General features: G+C 44.8%; 1 protein-coding gene across 3 annotated transcripts in view; it reads right to left on the minus strand.

The window, feature by feature from the left end:
• Positions 1-563: 563 nt before the first annotated feature.
• The window catches only part of SVEP1 (sushi, von Willebrand factor type A, EGF and pentraxin domain containing 1), a 177,310-nt gene continuing 150,853 nt past the window's right edge, over positions 564-27,020 (minus strand). For 2 of the 3 annotated variants that reach the window (XM_075931436.2, XM_075931434.2), the window contains exons 43-50: positions 26,560-26,733; positions 25,148-25,321; positions 22,561-22,737; positions 21,785-21,955; positions 19,465-19,560; positions 10,342-10,437; positions 6,286-6,379; positions 564-3,626 (exon numbers count right to left, since the gene is read on the minus strand). In XM_075931436.2, coding sequence (XP_075787551.2) covers positions 3,596-3,626; positions 6,286-6,379; positions 10,342-10,437; positions 19,465-19,560; positions 21,785-21,955; positions 22,561-22,737; positions 25,148-25,321; positions 26,560-26,733 — 1,013 coding nt within the window. In that variant the 3' untranslated portion in view covers positions 564-3,595. The remainder of the gene's footprint in view (positions 3,627-6,285; positions 6,380-10,341; positions 10,438-19,464; positions 19,561-21,784; positions 21,956-22,560; positions 22,738-25,147; positions 25,322-26,559; positions 26,734-27,020) is intronic. The other variant, XM_075931435.2, reaches the window with a different exon arrangement.

The following is a 27,020-nucleotide window of genomic DNA, read 5'->3' on the forward strand; positions in this document are numbered from 1 at the left end:
GACCTGCAACTAGTGGGGGTGGTTTGCTAACTTGTTCTATGCTTTCCTTCTATGGAATAGTAGCAACATTCTATTATAGCATATCTTCCACAATATCCTGGGATTTTCAAGAGAGTTTAAGGGAGTCTGCCTTCCAGTTCCCTTTCAGTAAACTGGATACTTTTCAAAATTGCCTTAAATTCCCCTGAGAAACTCCTTCTCAGTGCATAATGTAGAAAGCCTGGCTTAGCACTTTGGGAGAAATCCAGCTCACCCATAGGTAGCAAAGAGCAGATGTTGACTTTGATGACAATTTTATTTGTTTACACCAGTCCTGAGTTTGGCCCATGCACATTTAATACATCTCCAACTAGAAGAGAGGATTTTTAAAAAAACATTGCTAATTACGCCTTCATTAAAAAAAAAAAGTTTGGACATTCTGGATTAGTCTTTCAGGATGATTATTAGTGATTTAATCATTGCACTTGAGTGGAGATCCACTTCTCTTATCAATCCAAACTCATACATCGTCATGCAGAGCTGGCAGATACAAGAAGCTGTTGTTAGGAATTAAGAATGCAAAGTTATATTTACAGGTACTAAACAGGGTGCAACTTTATTTACAGTGTAAAGTGCATCACACAGAAGTCATTTAACACACACCACAGGCAGTGACATACACGACAATACAGTATTTGCAAAAAGATTGCTCCTCAGAGTACCTTATTGTAAATAGTGAAATACCATTAACTACAATAGCCTTTGTGCCCTGCCAGCAGCTCTGCAAAGGACTTGGTTCTTCTGGACTGGTCTGTGAGTCCTGTTTAACATATGAACTTTCAGTGCCAGAAGCAGGCCATGTGGCTGTGCTGATCCTCATAAGCAATCTCCTATCAGCACAAAGTGCCTCCATATACAACACTGTTCTACTCCAAAGACAGTATCAGGGCAAAACAGAATCCAGGCACCACAAGGAAAGTGCACACACTTTACAAACACAGTAGAAAAGATACAGTTTGGTTTTTGTAAAGAGACAAGAACAATATATATAGATGTATATAAAAAGATTGCTCAGTTTCCTCCCACTCACTCCATTGTCTGTAGTTTCTGGGCAGTGTACTGCAAAACAGGTCATGTGGAACAGAAGGCCCCCAGTAACACTCTGTGTGGGACAGCTAAGGCCTTTTGTTTTCAGTTTTACCTGATTTTTTACTGAAAAATTCTTGGGTCTTAAAAATCAAAAATTCTTGGGTTTTACTGATTTTCACAGAAAGCTTGAACTCTCAAGTCCATGAAAATACTGATTGTGTTAAGCAAACTCAATACATTAGGTAGATGTGTTTGTGTTAACAATAAGTGTGTCTAAATGTAACTATTAGGCTCCCTGTCAAAATAAAGTAATGTAGCAGAAGATACACTGATGTGCAGATGTGTACATATTATTAATGTAAAGTTCATGAAATTGACCACAGGATTAAACCATTTTTACTTTTACTCGTCTCTATTGTTTTTTTCTATTCTCCCATCTCTCCATATTTACCCACACAATTGTGAAGCTAATTTTGTGCACTGACTTTTGTCAGTTTTTAAATTTTTGTAATAAACTCTGCTAAATTCCAAGGAAATTTTAAACAAAATATAAACTGAAAACTAAGAGCTGCAGTGATAGCAAAGAGAAAGGCAAAGGAAATGTGTAGTGATAAATGGTGGTGAGTCACTTCAGAGACCGTCCCCAAAGGCAGAATTCATTTAACACACACATGCTTGCAGCTATTTGACTTTGGAGCGGACTATAGTTTATCACAATTTTATCATATTCTGTAGTAGTGATTACATCAAAATTGTAAAGGAAACCCATTGTAGTGGAGTTGGGTGCTGCAGTATAGCTCCCTGGTACTATTTCAGCTTGATAAGTTCCTTTATTTTTCCAATTGCTTCTGTTCAATTAGAGGATGCTACAATCTTAATGGAAATCTTCATCAATTGATTGCTGTGGTTGCAGGTTGAAGAATGGAATTTAATTTGCATTAGAACTGAGATAGGAAACCATTTTACAAAATTCTCTCCTTTTTTCACCAATCTACCATTTTTTAAAAAAATTGGCAGCTGCTATCATTGCAGGATCCAATTGTCATTTTTCTCTGTCTCTATCTAGCACCACAATCATAGTAAGTTTTCCTTTCACTGGTAGCCATAGCAGTTGCACATACATAATTATTAACTTCTCTTTGTTTTTTACTACATTTCACTGACACATTCATAAGGGAAACCTAAATCTAAAAGAAATGGGAGTGGAATTGGAGTGCACACAAGTGGCGTAAGAGTATGTAAAGTTGCACAAGATAACTTCCTCTTCTTTCCTAATGCTGATACTAATTTTGCATTATTACATGAGCATTCTGAACATGGTGAGCAGAGTGCTTGTAGGAAGTCATGTCAGGTAAGGGTCTTAAGCCAAATTTGTGTTCAGAAACTCCTTTCATATCAGACTTTACTCTCTAATGCTGATACCGCACACACTCCATCCCCTAAGAATTCCTTTCACCCCCTTCCTTTTACTTAGCAATAGGTAAGTATCAGAGATTTGGACCAGTAGTGTATAATACCGAGGGGCATCTCTAACAAGGACACTCATGTGCATGTTTCTTAAGATAGTAATTTCTTAAGATGGTTCAGCAATAGCGTGTCTGAGAGCGTGTGTGACAGATTTTATGTATGGCTTGGAATAACTCACTCCCGTGTGGATTGTGCACTTTGTAGTTCTTACTTGGTGTGGATGGTGTGTGTAAGAGAGAGTATTTTTCTGGCTCACTGATGGTTCTGCACACCACAAATATCACCTGTCAATTTCACCTGTTTCCATGGATATGCCCCTTGGAGCTTTGTTGGTCTGTTTCATTCTGAGCAACACACATTCTCCCACCTAGTCTACACTTTTGACTGTTTCACCAGTAAATCTAAGGTAAATATAACACAAACACCTTCACATTAAACCATTTTCAAAGAAAATTAATACTTTTTGGCAAAAATTATAGGGCTTGATTCTCCTCTTTCATTAACATGACATTGGTATAACTCTATTGTATCAGAGAGCCAGCACGCTGAGATTGGCTTTATGAAAATTAGGAGCAATTTGACCTGCTGTTATGTGAGATCAGGTTCAAAGTACCATGGAATGTTCCACAGCTCAGTTTAGCCTATCTAGACTATTGTCTACTAACTGCTGCATTACAGAATGGCTTTGGAAAATATTACCCAGAATTGCAACATCCTGTTTACTCTTGGTTAGCAGTAAAGTGTATTTTAGTTAACTATTCATATTCAAAGAATGGCAAGGACCAAAATGTATAGAAGCTATTTCCTCAATGGACAGCAGAATTTGTACATTTGTTTGTGTGTAGCAGCATATATTTGTTATAGTTTTGCATATGAAAAATACAGACGGTTTCTTTAAAAAATGGAAAAGTATTGAAAAATATATCACAAAATAAAATACAAAACAAAAACAATCATAAGGGGAAAAAAGCACTGAATTTGATTTACAATGCATTAGGTTTCAAGCCCCAGTGGCTATGCCAAAGAAATATTTCCTTAGTATAAAACAGATCCTTGGTTCTTAAAAGGGATAGAGTCCAGCCTTCCTTTTCCTGCATTAGCAAACACACAAAATGACATTATTAGTGTTCTGTAATATAACGAATGAATCGACTGGGAGAGACACATCAAAATGAAAGCAGAAGTGTCTACAGCCAGGTAGACTGAGGGAGCATATCAGAGTTTGACAGTGAGTACTATATTGCAAATAATTAAGGATGTTAGGGTATGTCTACACTACAGCGCTATTTCGAATTATCTTAATTCAAAATAGTTAATTTGCATTAAGTTAATTCGAAATAACGCATCTACACACAAAAACTATTTCGAAATAGCGTTTTGCTACACTGAGTGGACCCTGAACCGAAGTTAAGGCTGGCTGGAACCAGTGACAGCAGGGCATCAGGATAGGACTTAGTGTGTGGGGCTGTTGCCTGAGGCTAACTGAGCTCTGTGCTTAAAGGGACCCTACCCCCACCCCGGACAGACAGTTCTCAGGGTTCCCCGCTTGCTTGTCTACCTCGATGAGGGACAGCAAAGCAGTCCTGGCTTGGAGTGCCCGCACTTCGGACACCACAGAACTTGGCCACATGGAGCCAGAGCTACCCCTGGGCATGCTGGTGCGTCTCGTGGCGTCATTGCCATCAGCCCAGCTGCACTTGCTGCAGGCTGCCATCCGGAGGGTCCATCGGGGGGCTGTCCATCCAGGAGGCCCTGTGGGAGAGTGTCCACCCCGAGGAGCCCTTGGAACCACTCCGGTCCTCCCCATTGGGGGCTTGTGCCCCATTCCTACCTCATGTCCTTCCACTTACCTCTCCCTAACCCCCCTTCCTGATGTCAAATAAAAGACATGTATATTCAAAAATAGAAACTGGGTTTATTGAACAAAACTGGGGGAGGGGAGATGAACCTCTGGGGAGATTGGGAAAAGAGAGGGTGGGAGGGGGAAACCTGGGAGGAGGGAGCTGGAAGGGGGAAGCAAGGAGAAGAAGTGGGAGGGGAAGCTCAGGGCCCAGGGTTGGGGGTCTCGTCGGACCAACTTGATTTTCATGCAAACCTGCTCCTGGGTCCACATGTGGCCTTTGGTGGCCAGGCTGGCAGCTATCCTGACATAGAGGCCACATTCCTCTGTCTAGTGTGGAGATCATTGACGTTGGGGGCATCCCCCCAAAACCTGAATAAGGTCCACGATCTCCACCCTGGACCAGGAAGGCCCCCGCCTTCTCCAGCTCATTAGACTCCTGGGAGCTGGCAGATTGCTCCTGGGGAGCGGTGGAGGGCTGGCTGCCAGTGGCTTGCTGGCTCATGTTTTGGGGCCACTGGATCAGGGGCCCCGGTGGCCACTGCTGACTCTGAGCTGGCAGGCTTGGAGCTGGCACAGGCATAGTGGCCAGGGTCTACCCCTTTAATGGCTCCGGGGCTGGAGGGGAGGAGAGTAAGTTTTCCTGGTTGTGTCCAGAGGCTCCCTGGGAAAGCTGGAGGCCTCCTATTTTGAATTAAGTGTCTACACAGCACTTAATTCGAAATTGCTATTTCAAATTTGGCGTTACTCCTCGTGGAATGAGGTTTACCAAATTCGAATTAAGTGCTCCGCTATTTCAAATTAATTTTGAAATAGCGGTTTGCATGTATAGACGCTATTAAAGTTAATTCGAAATAACGGCTGTTATTTCGAATTAACTTTGCACTGTAGACATACCCTTAGATAGCATGTAATTGAATAGTTGTGTAACCACATCATTTTTCAGCAGTTACATGCTTATTTGAGTATAATCCCCAGGGGCAGGACTAGCAGCCAGTGCACTCCCAGCCCCACTCCTGCGGAGCCCCCCACCACTCTGCACTACTGCCTCTGACAGAGACGCAGCAGTGTGGGGTAGCAGCAGCCTTGGTCCATGGGGGGGCTGAGCTCCCCACGGATAGAGGCTGCTCCACAGACAAGGGAGCTTTGACCCCCCCATAGACAGGGTTGCTGCTGCGGAATAGTCTCCTTTGTCTCCCCTCCCCCCGCAGCTGCCTCTGATAGGCACCACGGAGCCTGCTCCCCCCCAAGTACAGGCTCTTGCCTGGGCCCCCTCCACTGCTGCCTTTGTAGGAGGCAGCAGTGCAGAGCAGGAGGGCACAGGCAGGTCCGTGGAGCCTGCAATGAGCCGCTTAAAAGCATGTGCAATGAGCCGCTTAAAAGCCATCTTTCCATGCTTACTGGCCTCTGCCCACCCCCCTCGCCCTGCGCACTGCTGCCTCTCTAACAGAGGCCGCAGCGCGAGGTTGGAGGGGGAACCAGCTCCCGCCTTCCAACGGTGGGGGGAGGAGAATGCATGTAGTGAACAATCAGTGCCTAGTATGGGGGTAGTCAATTATTTTTGGGCAAGGTCTAGTCAAGATTGAGATTCCAGAGACAATAAGAATAAAAAATAACAACTACACTGAGTAAATATAAAGATTTAGGCGCTGTGCGAAAGCATCTGGCAGTCTGGATTTGGCCCCCGGTCCACCTATTAGCTAGCACTGGTCTAGTGCCTAGCTATGACTGTGAGAGTTTGTCTATAACTACCTTGCACAGGTAGAGAGCATGCTGCTTACATGCCCCACCTGACTCATGCCAAATGTTTTTCATCTCTACTGGGGCTTCTGACGGGGTCTGCTTTTTATTTAATGTTTCTTTCCATTGTAGCCTGAGACACAACCTGATGTGTGTTCCCCAGCACTTACCTTGTGCAGTCATGTCCAGTCCATGATGAGGGGCAGTGGCACCGATTTGGCCGTATGCATTTCCCACCATTTAAGCAGGGAGACTGGCACACAGCTGCATTCAAATACACACATGTACTCAGTAGGGTTAGAATACTTTTCATCTGGGAGATTACGTTTTGAAAATCCATTTAGCCCTGCATGTGTCATTCTGTTAGTCACAGAATGAGCACAGTAAACCCCACCCTGCTGTACTAAACCCAATAACCTGGCTTAGGCTAAAGTATTTACAGTTGTCAGGAGACTAAACTTTTGTGTGCCACAAGCAGAGAACACGAGGGGCCCAGGTGTTACATTCACTTTTCTCAAAACTTTATCATTAAAATAATCCCAAGCCTGAAAATGTGTTTGCAAGTGACAATTTGCTCTGGAAACAATAAGCTCAGAAGTGGATCTCTGTAAGAAGTGTGAATTGACCCTCTTGATTATTTCTGCTAGCTGCAGTGATATGCATAACAGCATGAAACATTCAATGGAATATTGTATGTTGGCTCTAAAACGTGTTTCTGCTCCAAGCAAGCGAAGTAGAATGCAAATTTAAGCAGGAGGAGGAGTTAATGTAGCACATCAAAGAGATCAATAGGAAAGGCAGCCTCATTTTCAGAGATGAAACGTGGATGTTATTGTTTGCTAGGAATGGGAGAGACAAACAATATCCAGAACTGAGTGTAGAAAAACAGAAACTCAACATAGTCAGAACAGGGGAAATATACAGATGAAAAGGAGAAAGTAGCAGAAGAGACAGTTAAAAACTAGCCTCCGAGGTGGAATAATCCTCAGTAAAGCAGTAGCTGAACATGGAAACAGAGTGGAAGCAAAGAATGACCACAGCCACGACAAGAGTGTAAGTAGGGTTGCCAGATGGTTTCAGAAAAAATACCCAACAACAACAAAACAACACACCAGTAAAATGTTTGTTGAGCAAAAAAAAACCCACCTCCAAAAAACAAAAAAACCCACCATAGCCCCTTTAAAAATTGTGTGGTGAGGCTTTTCGGTCCTAGTAGGCTGCCGGCAGCCACCCGCCATCTTGCCTCCCTGTGCTGGGCCGTACAGTTCCCCTGCGGAACCCGGTAAGCACTAGGCTTACCAGGCTGTCTCTGTATTGAGCTGGACAGTCTGGGATTTTTGCCTGCTGGCTGGGAAAAAATCAGAAAGTACTGGACATTTTATGTGTCTGGTATTTTCTGAATTTTTTACCAAACAGGAAGTGAAAATACCGAACTGTCCGGTTCGATATCGGACACCTGGCAACCCTAAATGTAAGTGAACTACACAGGGCACTTTTAAAGTAAAACATACCAGGCCTGCCGATTTATTTGGCAGAGTAGTGTGGGGACAACACAAAGCAGCTGTGTCAGCCAAATGGACATCAGACAGAGAGAAAAAGACAAAGCCCCACGTCTTCCTGTCAACCTTAACACAAGATGAAGTGTGATATGATTACTAGGACAGACTAGAAGACACATTTAATGAGCTTCATCTAATGGAGGAAGTTATAGCACAGGACAGTTGAAAAATGTAGAGTCTCCTAAGCAGATGATACAGTCTTGGGGAGGAAAAGCAAAACACAGTGAGGAAGACAGCAGCAGTTGACAACACATAGGCACTGACAATGCACTACTGTCTGCAAACTGATTAAAAAATGGAACCAGAGAAGACAGAAAGGAGAGCACCTGGCAGGAATAGGCAAAAAGCAGCTGGAATTACACTGCCCTCATCCATGTAAAGGGAATCCATACAGCACCAAAATTATGGCATGCCATTACAAAAATGGACTGTTCTTTGCATATTAAATATCATGAATTAGGTCACATTGAAAACGATTTTAAATTCTTTAAATAAACCATGCAACTGTTTTAATTCCTTATCCACAGCATAGGTACCGCTAGGCAGCAGTAGTACATACTTCCTTATGCCACCAATGTGTCTCAAAACCCCAAGTTTAACAAACCGACTAAAAAGTGGGAGGTGAGTTCAGTATCTCCATAACCAATCTAATGTTGGCCCTTCTACTGAAAACGCTCATGACAATGCCAGTTCTGATGGTGGATTTTGTGATGGGCAGACCTGTCCCCTAGAAATGACATATGGGTTGGAGAAGGGTGCTAACAATTTTGGGTTATTTTTAATCTGGCATGGAATCAAATGGCTGAAGAGAAATGCTGTGTGTCCTGTCTCCAATCTCCTAAGACATCTGGCACATCAGCAATAATTCCTACAGTACGCTGAAAATCATCAGAGGAAATACTGCTGCATACACCAATATTTCTTTAGAAAACATTACGTTTTCTTACTCTTAGATTTATTTTAAAATTTTTACTTGGGCATCTTCAGTTTCAGAAGAAGGCTTTGGACTGCAGCATATCATGTGGCATCTCCCTCATAGTCACAACATTAATTAATGGCCCAGCAATGATGCCCACTTACATGAGCATAAATTAAGAGTAATCCTATTGAATGTAATTAACTGGTGTACAGGGCTACATGGGGGCAGAATCAGGCCCTATACGCTGGTTAAACTGTACTACACTTAAGCTTCCATTTGAAACCACTTATAAAGGGTTAATTCACAATGAATACATCTTTTATAAAGTGAGTAATAGAGTGTTATCCAATCCAACAGGTTATTTATAAACATCCATGATAAACATCCATAGCACATTCTGCTCTTGTGTGCGATATGTTCATATAAACCGGGCCTGATTCTCCTTTCACTCACACTCCAGGGTAGGTCTGCTGAAGACCGTGCAATTCGATTTAATTTATACCAGTGTGAGGGAAGCGTGAGACCCACAATTCTTCAATGCATTTCCACAGGAGCAGTGCAACTCAGCGAGCCAAAGGCACAGAATTTTTTTCCCGTTTGTTTCAATCGATTTGGAGGTTTGAAAATAGTCCAAGTGTTCCATCCTTTGGGCTGTCTAAATTAGATTCTTCAGGCTGGCATTCCAGTTCCCCCATGGGCACAAAAGTGAGGAGAGAAACTGCAGGCAAATGGTTCCCTCACCAAAACACACAGCACCCACAACGGCAGTACACATGCTCCTTGGATGACAGCACAGAGAAGGGGGAGCCTGCCTTGAGCTGCTGCCCGCTAGAAGTACGCCAGGGGGCAAGTCTGGGGGTAATGCAGTCTGGTCCCTGAACTATTCAAGCACCTCATTAGTGGCACAGGCAAGAGCTGAGGGGAGCTCGTGGTACTTCATTTTAAAGGAACTTGTGCATATGCTCCTCCTGGAAAGACTCTGACCTGGAATGAATAATGAGTGGGGCTGCCTCTTTCCTCTGCCTTCTGAAGACCGAATGCCTCTGGCAACGTTGTGCGGGTGCTGGACCTGTGCAGAGCATCCGTCACTCTCACAGCCAGCACACTGCCTTCAACTTACCTTGACCTACACAGCATGGCTTACCCCGAGAGGTAGGGACAGACGCTCAAGTATTCCAAAGGAATAAACCAACAATGAGCAGGAAGCATGGAAGGTCTGAGGCCGTCAGATAATATATTGCACACAAGGCACAAACTGAATCACTTGAGTTTATATTGTCTAAAGTACTAAGTCATCCAACTCATTTCCCCTGTCTTTCTTCCATGCCATCAGCAAGTGACAAATGAACACTAGGTGACATGAATCTTCAACGGTGAGGGTCTAATTCTGCCCAGAATTATTTGTGCGAGGTTCCGTTTTCCTCACAAATTGATAGTGGGTTAAATCAAAGTGATAAATGCAAATGCAAAGGTTGGGGCTCAGAAAGATGGGGAAAACCTGCAATCCCATTGAAGTCGGTGTGAACTGCAAGTGTTCAGCAACTTTTACATTTGGGCAGTAATTCAGATTCATTCGTTCTGCTCTTTCCGAGGTCGGGTAAGCTTGCTCAACCCCTCCAAGAATATTAAGCAATTATTTTCCCTGAGCCATTCAGTGGTTACCATAGAGCCTCTTGTAAAACGCCTCTGTACGGACATGCTAGGTGTTGATGACAAGAGGAAACATAGGTGAGTAAAATTAGTTTTACCCGTATGACAGCGTGATCCAGTCCATCCTGCCGGGCAGTCACATTGGTATGGGGCCACACAGCGACCTCCATTCAGACAAGGCAGGATGCATATTGCTGAGAAAAAATAAAGGGAGAAGACGGACTTGCATTGTGTACTGTGCATGAGAGGCCCCATACCGTTCACAGAAAATACAGGACTGGAAAGACCTCAGTAGGTCATCTACTCCAGTGCCTGAGGCAGAACTAAGTATTATCTAGACTATCACAGACACCAGGTGTTTGTATAACCCACACTTAAAAACTTCCAATGATAGAGATCCCATAACCTCCCTAGGCAATTTATCCCAGTGCTTAACTGCCGTTACTGTTAGCAGGTTTTACCGAATGCCTAACCTAAATCTCCCTTCTTGTAATTTAAGCCCAATGCTTATTGTCCAGTCCTCAGTGGATACGCTGAACAATTACCACCCTTCTCTTCATGCACCTTTTTCATACTTGAAGATTTTTATGTTCCAGTGCGGAGAAAAGAGAAGGAAGAAAAAGGGAGGAAGAAACAAACAAGGACTAGATGAGAACAACTGTGTGCTTCTTGGTGCTCAAGAAACATGACAGCTGGAGCTAGATACAGGTTGGCCTTCCTTGGTCTGGTACCGTCGGGACCGGACTGGTCCCAAACGAGAGAATTTGTTGCACCAGGGGAGGTCTCCTGCCACCGGCTCCCAAGCAGGCACCCTGCATCCCCCTCACCACTCCCAACCTGGCTGGGCTGCTTGTCCAGCTGCAGCTGGCTTCCTGGGCAGCAGGGTCTCCTGCAATGGGGCTCCAGCCCCACACATGTGGGGGCAGCTGCGGGGCTCCAGCCCCATGCTCCAGGAATTAGTGTCCCTCCACATTTCTCAGGAGGCAGAGCCAGTCATGCTATAAGTTTCCCCCCTACCGCTCTAGAGTGAAATGTACCAGGACATATTCGGTTACTGGATCCTGTCAGAGTTTTGTAACCTCAGCTGAAGCCTGACTGCAAGAGGCTGCTCAGCATGGGCATCTGCTGTGCAGGTGGTACACAGCACCAGTAAGGATGAGATCCTTATGCATTATTTATTGACTCTCTCTGCATGGGAAAACAATGCCACAATGTGAGGTAAGGTCGTTTCAAACCCATTGCATGTGACTCCGCACTCAGTTACTGTTGTCGCATAAACAAGAGAGAGTGCGGTGTATGTATAGGAACGCTAATCTAGCTAGTCAGCTGTCTGTTCCTTTGTGTTGACACGGAGGCTGGGTATGAATTGGAATGGCAGATCAAAATGACCAGGAGCGTAACATTAGTTTTCCAAAGCTGAGAGTAGGGAAGGCATCGTTGTTATCAGGAAGGTAAGGAAATCGGTTATGACGTTTCATCGACTTTGCAAGGGGCTAGGCACGCTCACCTCACCCTGAACCTGGAAGAGGGGGAAGTGTCTGTGCGTGCATGCACATACACAGACTAGCATGGGGAAAAGAAGGGAAATAGAGATGCAAAAAAGAGACTACATTACACATAAAGGCATTATTTATCTGGAAGGCCAAACTACTGGGTTGCCAGATCTTCTCTCCTCATTTTCATAAGCCCATTTCATATAGTGCACCACAGCCCAGGCATAGACTCGGCAGCTGCAGGAAGTAAGTGGATCTGATGAATTGTTTTTAAGTATGGTGTGAGGGCCAGGACAAACAATATTAATACTTTAACTGAATTCACCTTTATTAACTGTAAAGGAATCTGCTGTTCTTTTCCATGGGGTTTCCACTTACCTATAATACTCCTAGGTACACTGACAACGTATTAACTACAGATGGTCCCAAGCAGCATGACTCAGATTGGGATTTCAAAACCTTGAAGTACAGGGGCGCCAGCAGCCTCTGCAGGCTTCTGGGCAAGGTGGGGAGCGGAACGGCTCCATGCTTCCAGAAAGGGCAAGGCCAGGGCAACCAGCCCTGAGTGCCACCCAGAGTATATCGCACTGGCCCCTCGGCAGCCCTCAATGCCGCTGTTCGGAGCATGGCAGCCCCCCGCTTACCTTGGCACTGCCCAGAGAACATAGCATGGCACTCTAGCAGTGGTTTAAAGGGCCCAGGACTCCAGCTGCTGCCAGTGCAGCATCAACGGCCAGGAGCCCCAGACTGCTTTGAATAGCTGGACCCTGGGGCAACTGCCCCCTTTGCACTTCCACTGTCGGCAGGTCTGCTGAAGTCCTAGAGCGTTTGCCCCGGTTCAGGTTCATCTCTGATTACTAACTATAGAAGGAAATATTTGCCTTTCTGTATACCTGAATAGCTATGCAGTGGCACCAGCATGAATGAATGTATCCTCCCAACACCCTCAAAGAGGAAGGGAAGTGCTATTTTACAGACAGAGAATGGAGACAAAGAGCCTAAGGCCAGACCCACAAAGGGGTCAGGTTCATAAGTGCTACTGATTCTAATACCCTTGTGGAGGTGGTGGGCCTAAATGACATTCCCAAGATTACAAACTCAGCCCTAGACCAGTCCCTTGCTCACAGCTTCTTTGTACTACAGGAGGAAATCTGGCATCCGCTCCCATGAGTGCAGAGCACGACAGACTGCAGAAAGTCAGGAGGTGGAGAAGGAATCAGAGTAGTGAGGGGAATCCTAGGCTAGTGAGTGGCCTCCTTCTTCTCAGAGGGCCACAAGATTGACATAATCAAGAAGGTCTCTTGGGATAGGGCAGTTTTGCTAACTACGCTTGGGTACCTAGAATTTGGAGGATGTGCTGACTGAACAAAGTGCTTTGCTTTGATTGGATGCAGAGGGAGCACACGGCTCTCTCAGTGTTGTGTGCAATCAGCACACACCTCACTTCAGGTGCCCCGGCTTTAAGTGTGTATCACTTTTGTAATACTGGTAGGAAAAAAATGACACTGATGAAAACCAGCAGAATCTGGCCATCTGTACATGGGCCACAGTAAACAAAATGTCTTTGGGCCACAGATAAGTAGCTCAATGGGCTGCAGGTTGTCTACCACTGATGCCCGAGGATTTTCACTGTATCTGACCTACACACGTCTAACTATGCAAATTACTTGGTACATTTTGTAAGTATATTAGCAAACAAACGTGCATAATCCAAAGCCTAAATGTCAGTCTTTTACTGCTGTACTTTTGTTCTTCCCACAACACACCCACAACTTCTTGAGTTTACTGCTTTACCATGCTGAGTCATGTTGGGATTAGCCTGTAAACCTCCTGGGGCAATGGTCTGTCTGTTTTGTCTGTAGAGCACAATGCACACACTATGGCCCTGTATAAATGATAATTATGGGCAAAGTCCTGAAATCGCTATGCAGCTTTTACTCAGTGTCTTATTTAGGCAAAACTCTCATGCAACTACTAGGAATTTTGCTTCAGTGGGGGCTAAATAAAGATTTCAGGATGTGGCTTTGTTAGAGTCTTCATGGTCATTGGGTACTTAGGTTCTCTGCTGAGACTGCCAAATCTGACAATGAATGGCAGAGGTCCCAGTTACACAAATCACAAATAGAGATTTCAGCCATTTCCAAGCAATGCTGGAATCAAACCGGGGGCCTCTTAAGATACCCCAAGCTGTCTAATCACCGACATAATATGTATTTAAATCCCTAGGAACTGAAATGTGTTTTTCTTTCAACTATTCAGTTGTCAGACTTCTCCTCCCAGGATGTGGACAAAACCAAGTGTGTTACAGATTTGTATCTACTTCACTTCTGCCAGGCACAGCGTCTATGAATGACTGACCAAAGGAGGACCCAGGCCGTCTTTCTGACAGGAGAGAATATGCCGCACTGCACTTCCTACACAGGGGAGAGACTGGGGAATAACAACATTTCTGAGAACGAGGGCATGCAAACCACATGTGTTTGCAAGCCTAGGCCACGTGGCCAGGATATCCTGTTCAAGCAGAGGAAAGCAAAGATGGGAGATGTTCTTTCTCTCAACTAGCTTTCCTTTGCCTGCTGCAGATATAAATAAAAGACCCAGATCTCTACTGCCTTGCATCTGTGTAACTGGATAAACTCAGATCAAACTGAGTTTTAGCTGCAACCAAATCAGAATGGTAGAATTTTAAATCTATTTTTTCCACAGGTGTGTATGACCAGCTGAAAGATACTGAAGAATTAGGTACAAATTTTCCCCCAATGGCAAGATGAATTATCATAGCCTAAGGATGATCCTGACAGGTGCTGGGCCCTCACAATCATATATATTGTAGCCCAGTGTCGGAGACTCTATAACGCTGTAGTGTTACGAGTCACCTGTGGGGGGCGCCGTTGCCTCGTGCCGTGCCGCTTGGCTGAGTTCTGCGCTGCTCAGCTGGGCCGCCGCAGGGGAGCAAGTGGCACAACTGGCCGTTTGGGCCCCATGGTCCCCATGCAGTACCCCCATGCTGCATGGGGAGCACGGGGCCCAAATGGCCGCTTGATCCCCCGCGGCGGCCCGGCTGAACGGCGCAGAACTCAGCCGAGTGCCATGGCAGGAGGGGAAGGGGGCGGTGACGTACATGGCCAGGGGGTGGGGCCCAGCTGTATACATCACCGCCCCGCCCCCTTTCGCTTCCCGCCATGGTGCTCGGCTGAGTTCTGCACTGCTCAGCTGGGCCACCGCGGGGGAGCCCAAATGGCTGCTTGCTGCGCTTGCTCCCCCACGGCAGCCCGGCTGAGCAGCGCAGAACTCGGCTGAGCGCCACGGCGGGAGGGGAAGGGGGGCGGGGCGGTGATGTACATGGCTCTGCCCCCTGGCTGTGTACGTCACTAGGGTAGGGTAAAAAAAAAAAAGGACACTCTTGATTGGGGGCTGGAGGGGGGAGGGACCGGCCGGGACAGGAGTGGGGCTGGCTGGGAGAATGGGCGTGGGGGCGGGAAGCAGAGCTGGGGGGGGGGGGGTCAGAGGCAGTGTAGCTGGCCAGGGGAGAATGGGGGAGGGGAGGCCAGCAGGAAGTAAAGCTGGTCGGGGGTGGGGGTCGTAGGCCGTGGGGCTGGCCAGCGGGAAGCAAAACTGGTTGGGAGGTAGGAGTCGGGGTCAGCAAGGCTGGCCTTGGGAAATCGGGAGGAGGAACTGGCTGGCGGGGGGTGGAGAGAGGGAATCGGCCAGTGGGGAGCTGGACTCACCCGGGCGTGTGCATCCTTGACAGAGACAGAGGAGAGAGGAGAGAGAATGAGAGGCAGGAGGGGGAGAAGAGAAAGAAAGAGATGGAGAGAGAGGCAGAAGGCTAAGGAGAGCTGAGAGAGAGAGGGGGAGGCAGTAGGAGGAGGAGGAGAGAGAAAGAGAGAGAGAGAGAGAGAGACAGAGAGAGAGATCAGAGGCTCAGGAGAGAAGACCTATGTGGAGGAGAGACCTGAAAATCCCATTTTATGACGGCCTAATTGGCTAGTTTCGTAAGAATAGGCATACTGGGTCAGATCAAAGGTCCATCTAGCCCATTCTGTCTTCTGACAGTGGCCAATGCCAGGTGCTCCAGATGGAATGAACAGAACAGGTAACAATAAAAGTGATCCACTCCCATCTCCCATTCCCAACTTTGGAAGAACAGGCTGGGGACACCATTCCTGCCCATACTGGCTAATAACCATTGATGGACTTAGCCTCCATGAATTTATCTAGTTCTGTTTTGAACCCTGTTAAAGTCTTGGCCTTAACAACATCCTCTGGCAAGGAGTTCCTTTTGTTTGTTTTAAGCCTGCTGCCTATTAATTTCATTTGGTGACCCCTAGTTCTTATATTGTGTGAATAAGTAAATAATTTTTGCTTATTCACTTTCTCAACACCAGTCATGATTTTACAGACCTCCTTAGTTGTCTCTCTTCGAAGATGAAAAATCCCAGTCTTATTAATCTCTCTTCATATGGCAGTTGTTTCATACCCCTAATAATTTTTGTTGCCCTTTCCTAAACTTTGTCCAGTGCCAAGATATCTTTTTTGAAATAAGATGATCACATCTGCCATGGATTTATACAGAGGCAGTAAGATATTCCTGTCTTTTGCTTTTTTCACTGCTGCTGCACATTGAGTGGATGTTCTCAGATAACTATTCATAGTGACTCCAAAATCTCCCTCGTGAGTGGTAACAGCTTATTTTGTCCCCATCATTTTATATGCATAGTTGAGATTCTGTTTTCCAATACTCATTACTTTGTATTTTTCAACATAAAAATTCATCTGTCATTTTGTTGCCTAGTCACCGAATTTTGCAAGATCCTTTGGAAGCTCTTCACAGTCTGCTTTGGACTTAACTGTCTTGAGCAGTTGAGTTTCATCTGCAAATTTTGCCACTTTACTGTTTACCCCTTTCTCTAGTTCATTTGTGAAAATGCTGAAAAGGATGGGTCCCAGTACAGATCCTTGCAAGACCCCACTAGTTATCTCTCTCCATTCTGAAAACTACCATTTATTGCTACCCTTTGTTTCCTGTCTTGTAACCAGTTATCAGTCCATGAGAGGAGCTTTCTTCTTATCCCATGACAACTTACTTTGCTTAAAGGACTTTGGTGAGAGACTTTGTTAAAGGCTTTCTGGAACTCTAAATACACTAGCTAGCTATTCTGTAAAGGGAAATCATGCTTCACCAATCTCCTAAAATTCTTTGAGGGGATTAACAAACATGTGGAGAAGGGGGATCTGGTGGATATAGTATTTATAGTATGTAGGGGATCTAGTGGTATAGTGCATATCTACTGGATCCCTCTTGTCCACATGCTTGTTGCCCTGCTCAAAGCATTCTTGTAGATTGGTGAAACATAATTTTCCTTTACAGAAACCATATTCACTTTCCCCCAACAAATTATATTAATCTACATGTCTGACAATACTGTTCTTTACTATAGTTTCAAACAACTTGCCCAGTACTGATGTTAAACTTACCATCCTATAATTGTCAGGATCACTCCTAGAGCCCTTTTTAAAAATTGGCATCACATTAGCCATCCTCTTGTCATTTAATACAAAAGATCATTTAAAGAATAGGTTACAAACCAGAATAAGTTAGAAGTCCCACAATTTCACATTTGAGTTCCTTCAGAACTCTTGAGTGAATGCCATCTGCTCCAGGGGACTTGTTACCATTTAATTTATCAATTTGTTCCAAAATCTCCTCTAATGACACCTCAGTCTGGGACGGTTCCTCAGATTTGTCACCTATAAAGAATGGCTCAAGGTGTGGGAATCTCCCTCATATCCTCAGCTATGAAGATGGATGCAAAGACTTCATTTAGTTTCTCCACAATCACCTTATCATCCTTGGGTGCTTCTTTAGCATCTAGATTGTCCAGCGGCACCATTGGTTGGTTAGCAGGATCCCTGCTTCGGATTTACTTAACATTTTTTTTGCAATAACTTTTTTTTTTTAACTAGTTGTGCTCCAAGAAGCTGTTCTTCAAAGAGATTTCAAAAGATGCCAGTTGGAGTTGTGGGCACCAGCTATTTTGTTACTACTTTTTGAGTTTTTGACTAACTGTGGGTGCGTGGCTAGCTTTGGGTGCCTGCAGCTATTTTGTTATTAGTATTTGAGTTTTTGGCTAGCTGTTGTTCAAGAAAATTTCCAAAGAAGTCAGTTGGAGTTGTGGATGTCTGCAAATTTGTGTTCTTTTAATGTCAGGGGTGATTTTAAACTCATAGACTCATAGACTTTAAGGTCAGAAGGGACCATTATGATCATCTAGTCTGACCCCCTGCACAGTGCAGGCCACAGAATCTCGCCCACCCTTCTTAGAATAATCCTCTCACCTATGTCTCAGATATTGAAGCCCTCAAATACTTTGAAGGCCCCAACATGCAGAGAGTCCTTCAGCTGTGATCTGTGCCCAATGCTACAGAGGAAGGCGAAAAACCTCCAGGGCCTCTGCCAATCTACCCTGGAGGAAAATTCCTTCCCGACCCCAAATATGGCGATCGGCTAAACCCTGAGCATGTGGGCAAGACTCACCAGCCAGACACCCAGACAGTTCCCTATCAAAACCCCGATACAATGGGAGGACTAAATTCAGTGATTTGATTTGCTGGATTTAATTTAGTTAAACTGCTACAAAAAGTTATATGGACATACCTATTTTGGTTTGGACACTGCAGATTTCCTTTTATTAGGAAAGTTTAAATGAAACTGAAGCAAGTCCTTCTTAAACCCAAACAAGAGACTATTACAGAGGTGTCAAAGGGGCTGGCTGCCCTGCAGTTCTCCCACCCCCAGGCCAATTGAGACCTGGAGACGGGGAAGCACATAAAGTCTCCTCCCCCTGCCAGGGTCACGCGGGACAGGAGGGAACCATGCACCCCTGGCGTGGGGAGGAGAATTCGCAGGCTCTCCCCACCCCCAGGCCAATCAAGGCTTGGGGGAGAGGGAGTGCACGAAGTCTCTTGCTACCCACCCCACCCTGTCAGGAGGGAACCACGCTCCCCTGCTGGGGTGGGGCAGGAGAGCCATAGACTAAGTCCGCTCCCCCACACCTAGGCCCTTCTCAACGGCTGGAAGACATGGCAAGGGCAAGGGAGGGGAGGTGCCTCCCAAACTAAGGGGAGAGCCTCCCTTCAGCCCCCCCTCCTGACGCTGGTGTGTTCTTCCTTGGCAGGGGGGAGTGTGCCTCCTGATTGACCTGGGGGCAGAGGGAGTGCGGGAAGTCTCCTCACACCACTAGGGGCATGCAGCGTCTAGCAGGAACAAAGACTTCACATGCTCCCCCACACCTAGGCCAATCAGGGTCTGTGAGCAGGGGAGCACTCAAAGACTCCTGGCTCCGCCCCTTCCGCCCAAGGCCCTGCAACCACTTTAGAAATTCACGAAGTGGCCTCCTTTCAAAAATTATTGCCCACCCCTGGACCATGCACACAGAGCTTTACATTGGGTCAACTAAACCAGTGCATGTTTATGTGTACACACGACCTCCAGATCAAGATTAATTTAGCACTATGCTGTTTTCTGTTTGGAACACTTTCGTTCCATACAACTGGGCAAGATCATATATGTCCTCTGTTGCAGTCCATATCTCATTTGCCAAACACAACTGATTACAGCCTTTTGACTCAATAAATCTCCCAGCACATCTACTGTGAAATCCCATAACTTCATCTTTCTTATCTACTGTGAATCTTTCAAGCTACATTGTGAGATAATGTACATACGCTCTTCACAGAGACGGCCCATCCAGCCTTCTAGACAGGAGCATGCATTTGGTCGCTCGCAGACTCCACCATTCTGACACGGAAATCGACAAATGGCTGGAAAACAACACCACAATCCAGTCAAAACACAGATCTCTTAATTGTACAAGTGTTGCTCACCAAAAGTGATATGTAAATACAAAATTCATTTGGAGACAGAAGATAAGAGATACCATGGTGATGAGCATGGTACAAGATCCAGAATAGAACAGAAAAGACTGTAACTGTATCTCTCAAACTATGCATTTTAAAGAAGCCCCTTGCTTTAGAGCCAAATGAAGCTCTAAACCACCTATTTTTGGTGTTCCCATGTCTTGGAAATTACTAATATGAGAAATGCTGAAGAGGAAAAACAAAAGATACATAACACTGTTTTTTGCTCAGGAAATTCAACTTATGTCCTTTAAAACAACGTGCATTGTTTTTTTTTTCTTTTTAGATCTCATACTAGCTCTTTTGTCCTGTATTTAGTAGTGGGCAGATTATAGGCTCCATGAATATTGCACTGGCTTCCCAATTGGCAACTTGATTCTGATCTCACTCACATTAGCTTATGGTGGTGTAACTCCACTGAGTTCAGTGGAATTACTCCAGCTTACCCTAAGGAAACTGAGATCGGAGTAGGGCGTGTGATCTGTAACGAGATGCGGTTCAGACAAGTGCAGCTGTGCACTTCAGCACTCCCAATTACTAACACAGCCTGTATTTTTAACGATAATATTCACATTAATTTGTTTAGTTGGGTTAGACATTTCGTGCAGGCTTGGGACATTAATAACTAACCACTGGTGCCAAAAGCTACAAATGCTGTGATTCATTATGCTGGTTGCTTTCATGTTGCTCCTGATGTAGACCACAAAGCCTTAGATACTGTAGGCCTTTTGTTAGGAAAATATTCAGCCTTCTTTATAAAGCAGTTCTAAAAGATCACTTGCACATGTGTATCAGGGAAACATGAGCCTTTTCTCTCACAAACATCTTTGGTCCTTTTTATTCCCCCCCTTTTAAGGAAGGAGGTGGGAATCTATTAACATACTGCATTAATATGTCTAGGGTTACCAGATCTCAGACAGTGCCTTGTGTGTTTGTGCATTAACTCCTTCATCTCCAAGCCACTGGTATTTGGAGAAAGGAGAGAAGGAAAGAGGAAAGGCAGGGGATTGCTGTACAGTTAGCAACAGGGATCCAGATTCATCTGGAGCAGGACTTCTAGGCCGTTTTTTTTTTAACGCCAAAGTGTAAGTGGTTTATATGATACCAGAACCACTCACTTTTATAAGCACAGGGCAGAAAGAGAGCAGAATGATGGAACTAACAAGTTGCGTGTCAGCCAGAACTGCTCAATAGTTTGATATGTTACTACATCCCTTTCAGTGGGACTGAGGCAGCGCTACGCTACTCAGAGGCGACTGCAGAAGTTATTGTACTGGAGCTGTGCCACTGGAGCACAGCAGGGTAGTTGCATTCTACATGAACAAAAGGGGTTTTTCCACTGTTGTAGTCAGCCCACTTCTCCCAGGCTATGTCTAGACTGCAGGCGGATCTTTCGAAAGAGAAATCCGCTTTTTCGAAAGAGAGCACCCAGCAAGTCTGGATGCTCTCTTTCTAAGACGGCCTCTTTACATTGAAGAACGCCTTCTTCGAAAGAGGAACTTTCGAAGGAAGGCGTTCTTCCTCGTGAAACGAGGTTTACCGCCATCAAAAGAAAAGCCGCGTTCTTTCGAAATAATTTCGAAAGAACGCGGCTTGAGTCTGGACGCAGGGGAAGTTTTTTCGGGAAAAGGCTACTTTTCCTGAAAAAAACCCTGAGTCTGGACACGGCCCCAGAGGCCTTTGCCTTCTCTGCCCCTCCCTGTACTCCGGAGGCATTGCTGGGAGGGAACCAGCTTTTAAGGGGCTCCCTCCAGTACTGGATTCTGCTTCTCCCCCTACCCCCACCTCTGATACAGAGGTAGCAAGGGTGTGGGGGAAAGCGAGTAGTTGAACCATTACTCAACTACTGGATAAGCCTAGGCTTACTCGACTAGTCGCTCACATCCATACTAGGAGACTTGCTACCCCAGCTGATTATAACTAATGTGGGAGAGACTTTCTGGAGAGAGAGAGGATCTAGGGTATGGGATATGCAGTCCTCGAGAGAGGAAACTGAGGAGTGAAGCAGAAAGAGCTGAGTTTGTCCTTTATATGCTATGGGTTAAATCTGTGGCTTCAGGAAAGTCAAATGGGAGTTTCTCCCTGTGTGTTTCTATGGGAGGTTAGGAAAACCACCAGTGACTCTTACCTTTGCAGGCAGGCGGTTTTGTCCATGTTCCGTTTTCTAAACACACACTTCTAAGGGACCCTTCCAGCATGAACCCGCTGTAGCATGAGTAGGTGATCATGTCTCCATACTGATAAAATGTACCACGAACCAAGGCATTTTTGATGTGAGCAGGGGGCCCACAAGAAATCTCTAAACAAAAAGAAGAAGAAGCCACAATGAATGGGTGAGTCGCAGCATCTGGAGATTTATTCACATTACAGTACACAATCTCCCTGTTTGTTTAGAGTGCAAGCCTGCAGGATGGAAAACACTGAAAAGGAGAGTGTGGGGAAGAAAGCTCTGCAGACAGAAGCTCCTGCATGGTGCAGAGAAATGGTCCTGCTGTGAGGGCAGGGGAACGGACTTGATGACCTCTCAAGATCCTTTCCAGTTCTAGTGTTCTGGAATTCTATGTACACAGCGTCCAGCAGTGAAAACAGGCCTCTGTCCTAACACCAGACTGAACACTGGAGAGAAGGGGAAAACCGGGCATGGTGGGGAAGGGGAAAGGGGCGACCAGGAGAGAGGGCTTAATTGTAGCACAGCAAATCAGATACTGACTATGTATAATGCATATGGTAGCCATTTTCAAGATGATCGCTTTTACATATTGGTGCTTAGAAGTTGCAAGTAGAAGAGAGTGACATTAGGCCCTGTCATTAGGGTTATCCACAAACAAAGAAATATGCCGGAGGGATATAAGACAACAATGCATCTCCCAGCCAGCTTCCCACAAATTCAGTCTGTATGCTTACTTTCACATTTAGCTCTTGCTGGCGTCCACGTCTCATCAGGGTTACAGGTGATTTCGTCTGGTCCTTTAAGTTGATAACCTTCCCTGCACTTGATAGATACTTTCTGACCGACGTAAAATTCTGTCTCAGACAAGAGGGCATTCTCTGGGATTATGAAAGGCACAGGACAAGGATTTGCTGTACAAGTGGACGGGGAGGAGAGGGGAGAAAAAATAATTGTAAAGCATGTCTGCAAAGTCTTTCCTCTTTTCATTATCAAATTGCAAAGCCAGCAGAATGAAGGGACTGACTGCTCCCAAGTTTAATCTTTAAACAGGTGTAATGTTGTGAGGTTTGGGATCCGAAAATAAAGATAACAAGCCTGATTCCCATTTACACAAATGTTACTTCTAGGGAACATACTGCTAGGGATTCAAACCTGACTCTGCCTGAACCAATGGCAAAACTCCCATTGATTTCACCCTGGCAATGTAGGGATAACATATTAATGTATTAAAAATGTGATTCCCCCAAATGGAAGTGACTCCCTATAATTTGTTCCCCACAACTTAAAGTATTTAGATTTATTATTAATTCTTCTTCTTATTATTATTTGTTAAGATTGTTAAATGTTTAGATTTATTATTATTATTGCCCCTTTAGAATATAATGTATTAGGTCATGTAACTTAGAACTGTTAAGAATATAATCCTATGTAACCAGAAACAGCCCCCCCCCTCTGTGCTCCAGGGCATGCTCAAGTTTGTGCAAGGGGCTGCTTGAAATTGACATTGCAAAGATACATTGTAACAATGCATTGTCAAATCACTAACTCTGCTATGGGAGCCAAGCCCTGTAACTGACTAAGGGCATTGTTACTTAATTGACGCCTGTTCTCTTTAAAACATTGTAACTTTACTCAGCACTCAGAGAATGTTTTAAGCAATACCACCCAGAAACTTTTTGTAACTACAACTCTGATATATGTAAAGTTATTATTATACAAAAATATTGTATGGGAAACATTAATTAGGGAATGTATGTAAGAGAGAGAGTGCTTGGATGATGAGTGAATGGTTCTGAGAGGTGCCAGCCTGAGAATACAGCAACAAAGGGCTGAAGAAGGCGTCAGGTGCCAGTGCAACCAAAAGGTGTCAAGTGGAGAAACTGGAGGTCCACCCGATGAGATCACTGACGAGCACCTGGCAGCCACCCTGGAGACATCAGCATGATGCAGCAATTTCCATAGACTGGCATGGGAAGAAATTCCTATAAGAACTGGACTAAAAAACTATGGAATCAGAGTCCAAGGTTCTGCTGCCAGCCTACCAGGAGCTTCAGATGCGCATCTGATCAGGACTTCGCTCCCCACTACCATCACTTGTGTACAGAGTACCTGGCCAGTATTCTGTCACAAGCAACTTCCAGGCTGGTAACTGTACACAGAACTTGAATGAATGGATGTATGAATGAATGGTTATATATATAAAGTGTATAAGGGTTAAGTAGTGTTAGGAATAAGTAGTTAAACAACGTTGTTTGCTTCTATCTTTTCTTTATTTTTATTATCTTTACAATAAATGTGGCTTTTTGCCTTATCCCCCTCATAAGATCCTGCTTGCTTTTATTTGGTACAACAGCAATAGAAGCAGGTTTTAAAGAGGGTATCAATGTAGTTTACATTGCTTTAAGACCCCTGGGCGTGGCTAGGGCCATTTAAAAAGGCTTTAGTGTAAACCAGAAGCAGATCCTATGGGTTCAGTGGGACTTGAGTCTGGTTAGTGGAACTGGAGCAGTGTAAAGCAGTGGCAGAGAGCCAGGGAATCTGTCCCAAACGGTTTCCACAGTGAAGAGCATTAATATTCAATAGAGTTTACAGGTTACCTATTGTTAGAACCCTGCACAGATACAAAATTTGTATCTGCATCTGCACCTATAGGTGCAAAAATGAGCAGTGGATATCTACACTGTCACCCGTGGGTGCAGATATAAAGAGGATATCCATGGATTTGTGGGGCTCTATCCTATTTTTCCTGCATATTGCACTTTTGGGTTAAACCCTCTTGGACTTCCTCATGGGAGCACTTCCACTGATTTCAATAGGACGAGTTGCATGACAAATGTGGAAAAGATACAGAAGTATATGTACAACAGCAGAAGGGGTGCTTTTCTATTAAACTAGAGACATGGTGGTCTCTTGTTTAAAAAAATGAGATGATCCAGCTAGTGCAACTCAAGACAGATTTAAGATGAGTTACAGTCAAATAAGTTACATGGAAAAATAACGATATTTGAAACCATTGAAAGCTCTTTTCCAAATAAAACCACCAGCTGCTGAACACATAATTCTCTCATTTTCACAAATATTTGCAGGCGCCTGTTATTTTTAATGTGTCTCAATACTATCCAGTTCTTTACTGTGCACGTAGCTGTCTCCCAAAAATACAGCTTTAGCAGAATATTATGTTTCGCTATGTAGGGAAAGTTTCACTTAAGTTACAGAGTTTCACCAAGTGAGGAAAAACGGGGATATACAAATACATTTGATTTGAACTCGACCGATTTCGCTCAGTCACACTAGCATAAAGCTGGGTTAGCAAACACTTACCTTTGCACAGCGGTATGGGGTGACTCCAGGCTCCAGTTCCTGTGCACTCTGCTATGGGTTCCCCTTCCAAGCTGTATCCTCTCTCGCAGTAATACGCTGCTCTGCTGCCAACTGTGTTATTTTCATATACGGCCTTTCCATTCGCCACGGAAACCGGAGCTTCGCATCTTGTCTCTGCAAGGAAATAAATTCATTAATTTAAACGATATTAGGCCCATGTTTTCATTAGAGTAATGCCCTGTTTATAACAGCAACCGCAGAGCAATGACACAAAGTGTTAACAAAAAAATCAGTAGCGCTGGTGGATGAGCTCCTCCTAGTGATGGAGAAAGGGCAAACATCAGGCACGTTTTTCAGAGGATCACAGGGAGTTGGGCCATGAGACTTTGGACACTGGTTAGTTGAAGGGGATTGAGCTTCAGTGGTTCCCTTCTTTCCACTTAGCAAAATCCCAGAGAGCACTGTTCTTTCGCTGCAGCAGCTGGAACTGGCTAGAGCTATCACTGGTCTCATGGGGTGTGACAATTGCTTTTCTCCAAATGGCACAAAGCCAGAAGGAGAAGCAGTCGGGTGAGCTGTGCTGTGCTGCCATCTCTAGTCAAATGACAGGCAGCTCCGTGGCTCTTCTTCCATTTGACTCCCAGCAACCCAAGCAGCCAGATGAGCTGGGGGCCTGGACAAGAGTAAGTGGATGGGACCTGAAACCACATGAGACAGAAGTGATGCCAGCTGACAGGAAGGAGAGAGCATCTGTGGTAGGGCTCATGTTCTGCTTTTCTGTGGACAGTTCAGCCTCCTAGCTATAAACACAAACACGCCTGTACGTTACTCTGGTTTTCAGCCGGAATAACAGGGCATAGTTAAGCAGCCTGAATTGAGTAAAGTGGTATGTGTGTGAGAAAGCGAGTGAGCGCACATGCTAAATTTGCCGTGAGAAGTATCCTGAAGTTCTTAGCACTGGGAGCCAACCAGCTAAAATATAATTAATCATTACAATTGTTTTTCAAATGGATTTTCTGAGCCACTCAGAGAAAAATAATTTGTTTTCATTGTCCACAATCTTTCGTAAACCGGGAAGAGCCCTTAACTCTCACTTAAGTTTATAAAGATATTAAGGGTACCTTGCACATCAAGACCCTCAAGGAATATTGTTTCTGCCTGGGAAGCCTTCTGCTCTTAACAACAACTCTCCACTCTGGGGAATCATTTCCTGTAAAACTTTTAGCTGACTGGGTGCCAGTTATGTAGTAATATAAAAAGAGCTACTGCACTTCATTGCTCCCCAGAAGAATGCTTCCAGAAAGAGGTTTGATTCTCTGGCTGCACAATATACACCCTGGCATGCCAATAAGAATGGTAATGATTGTTTTTCGTAGGTCAATGGGTACCAGGGCATAAAACTTAGCAGTTACCTTCACATGATGGGAGGGGTTTACTCCAGGTCCCATTGGCAAGACACGTGATATTTTGGGGCCCAATAAGATGGTATCCAAAATTGCACACATAGGTTACGTTACTTCTGTATGCGCTTCCAGAGGCCACGGACACTGCATTTTCTATAGAGGGATGTGGCTCGCATGTTATCCCTAGAAGAGAAGTCTTGGAGTTTATCATCTTTACAGAATTTATACAAAGCCTTTTGTTTTCGTTTCTTCTCTTTTGCCCTACTTCACAAAATGAGCTAAAGAAAGTCAAAGGGAAGGAACGGGGGTTGCAAAAGCAGGATATAAGGAGAGGTGGCTCAATATCTCGAGGGACAGAATCTCAGGCAGGTGCGGCAGCCTAAGTAATAGGCACCCACTCCTCACTGTGTACAGAGATGAAGTGGAAAAGGGACCTAGACACCAGCACACGTCACAGCAGCACAATGTGG

The sequence above is a fragment of the Pelodiscus sinensis genome, chromosome 6 (assembly GCF_052426305.1).
Source record: "Pelodiscus sinensis isolate ZL-2025 chromosome 6, ASM5242630v1, whole genome shotgun sequence".
NCBI lineage: Eukaryota > Metazoa > Chordata > Testudines > Trionychidae > Pelodiscus > Pelodiscus sinensis.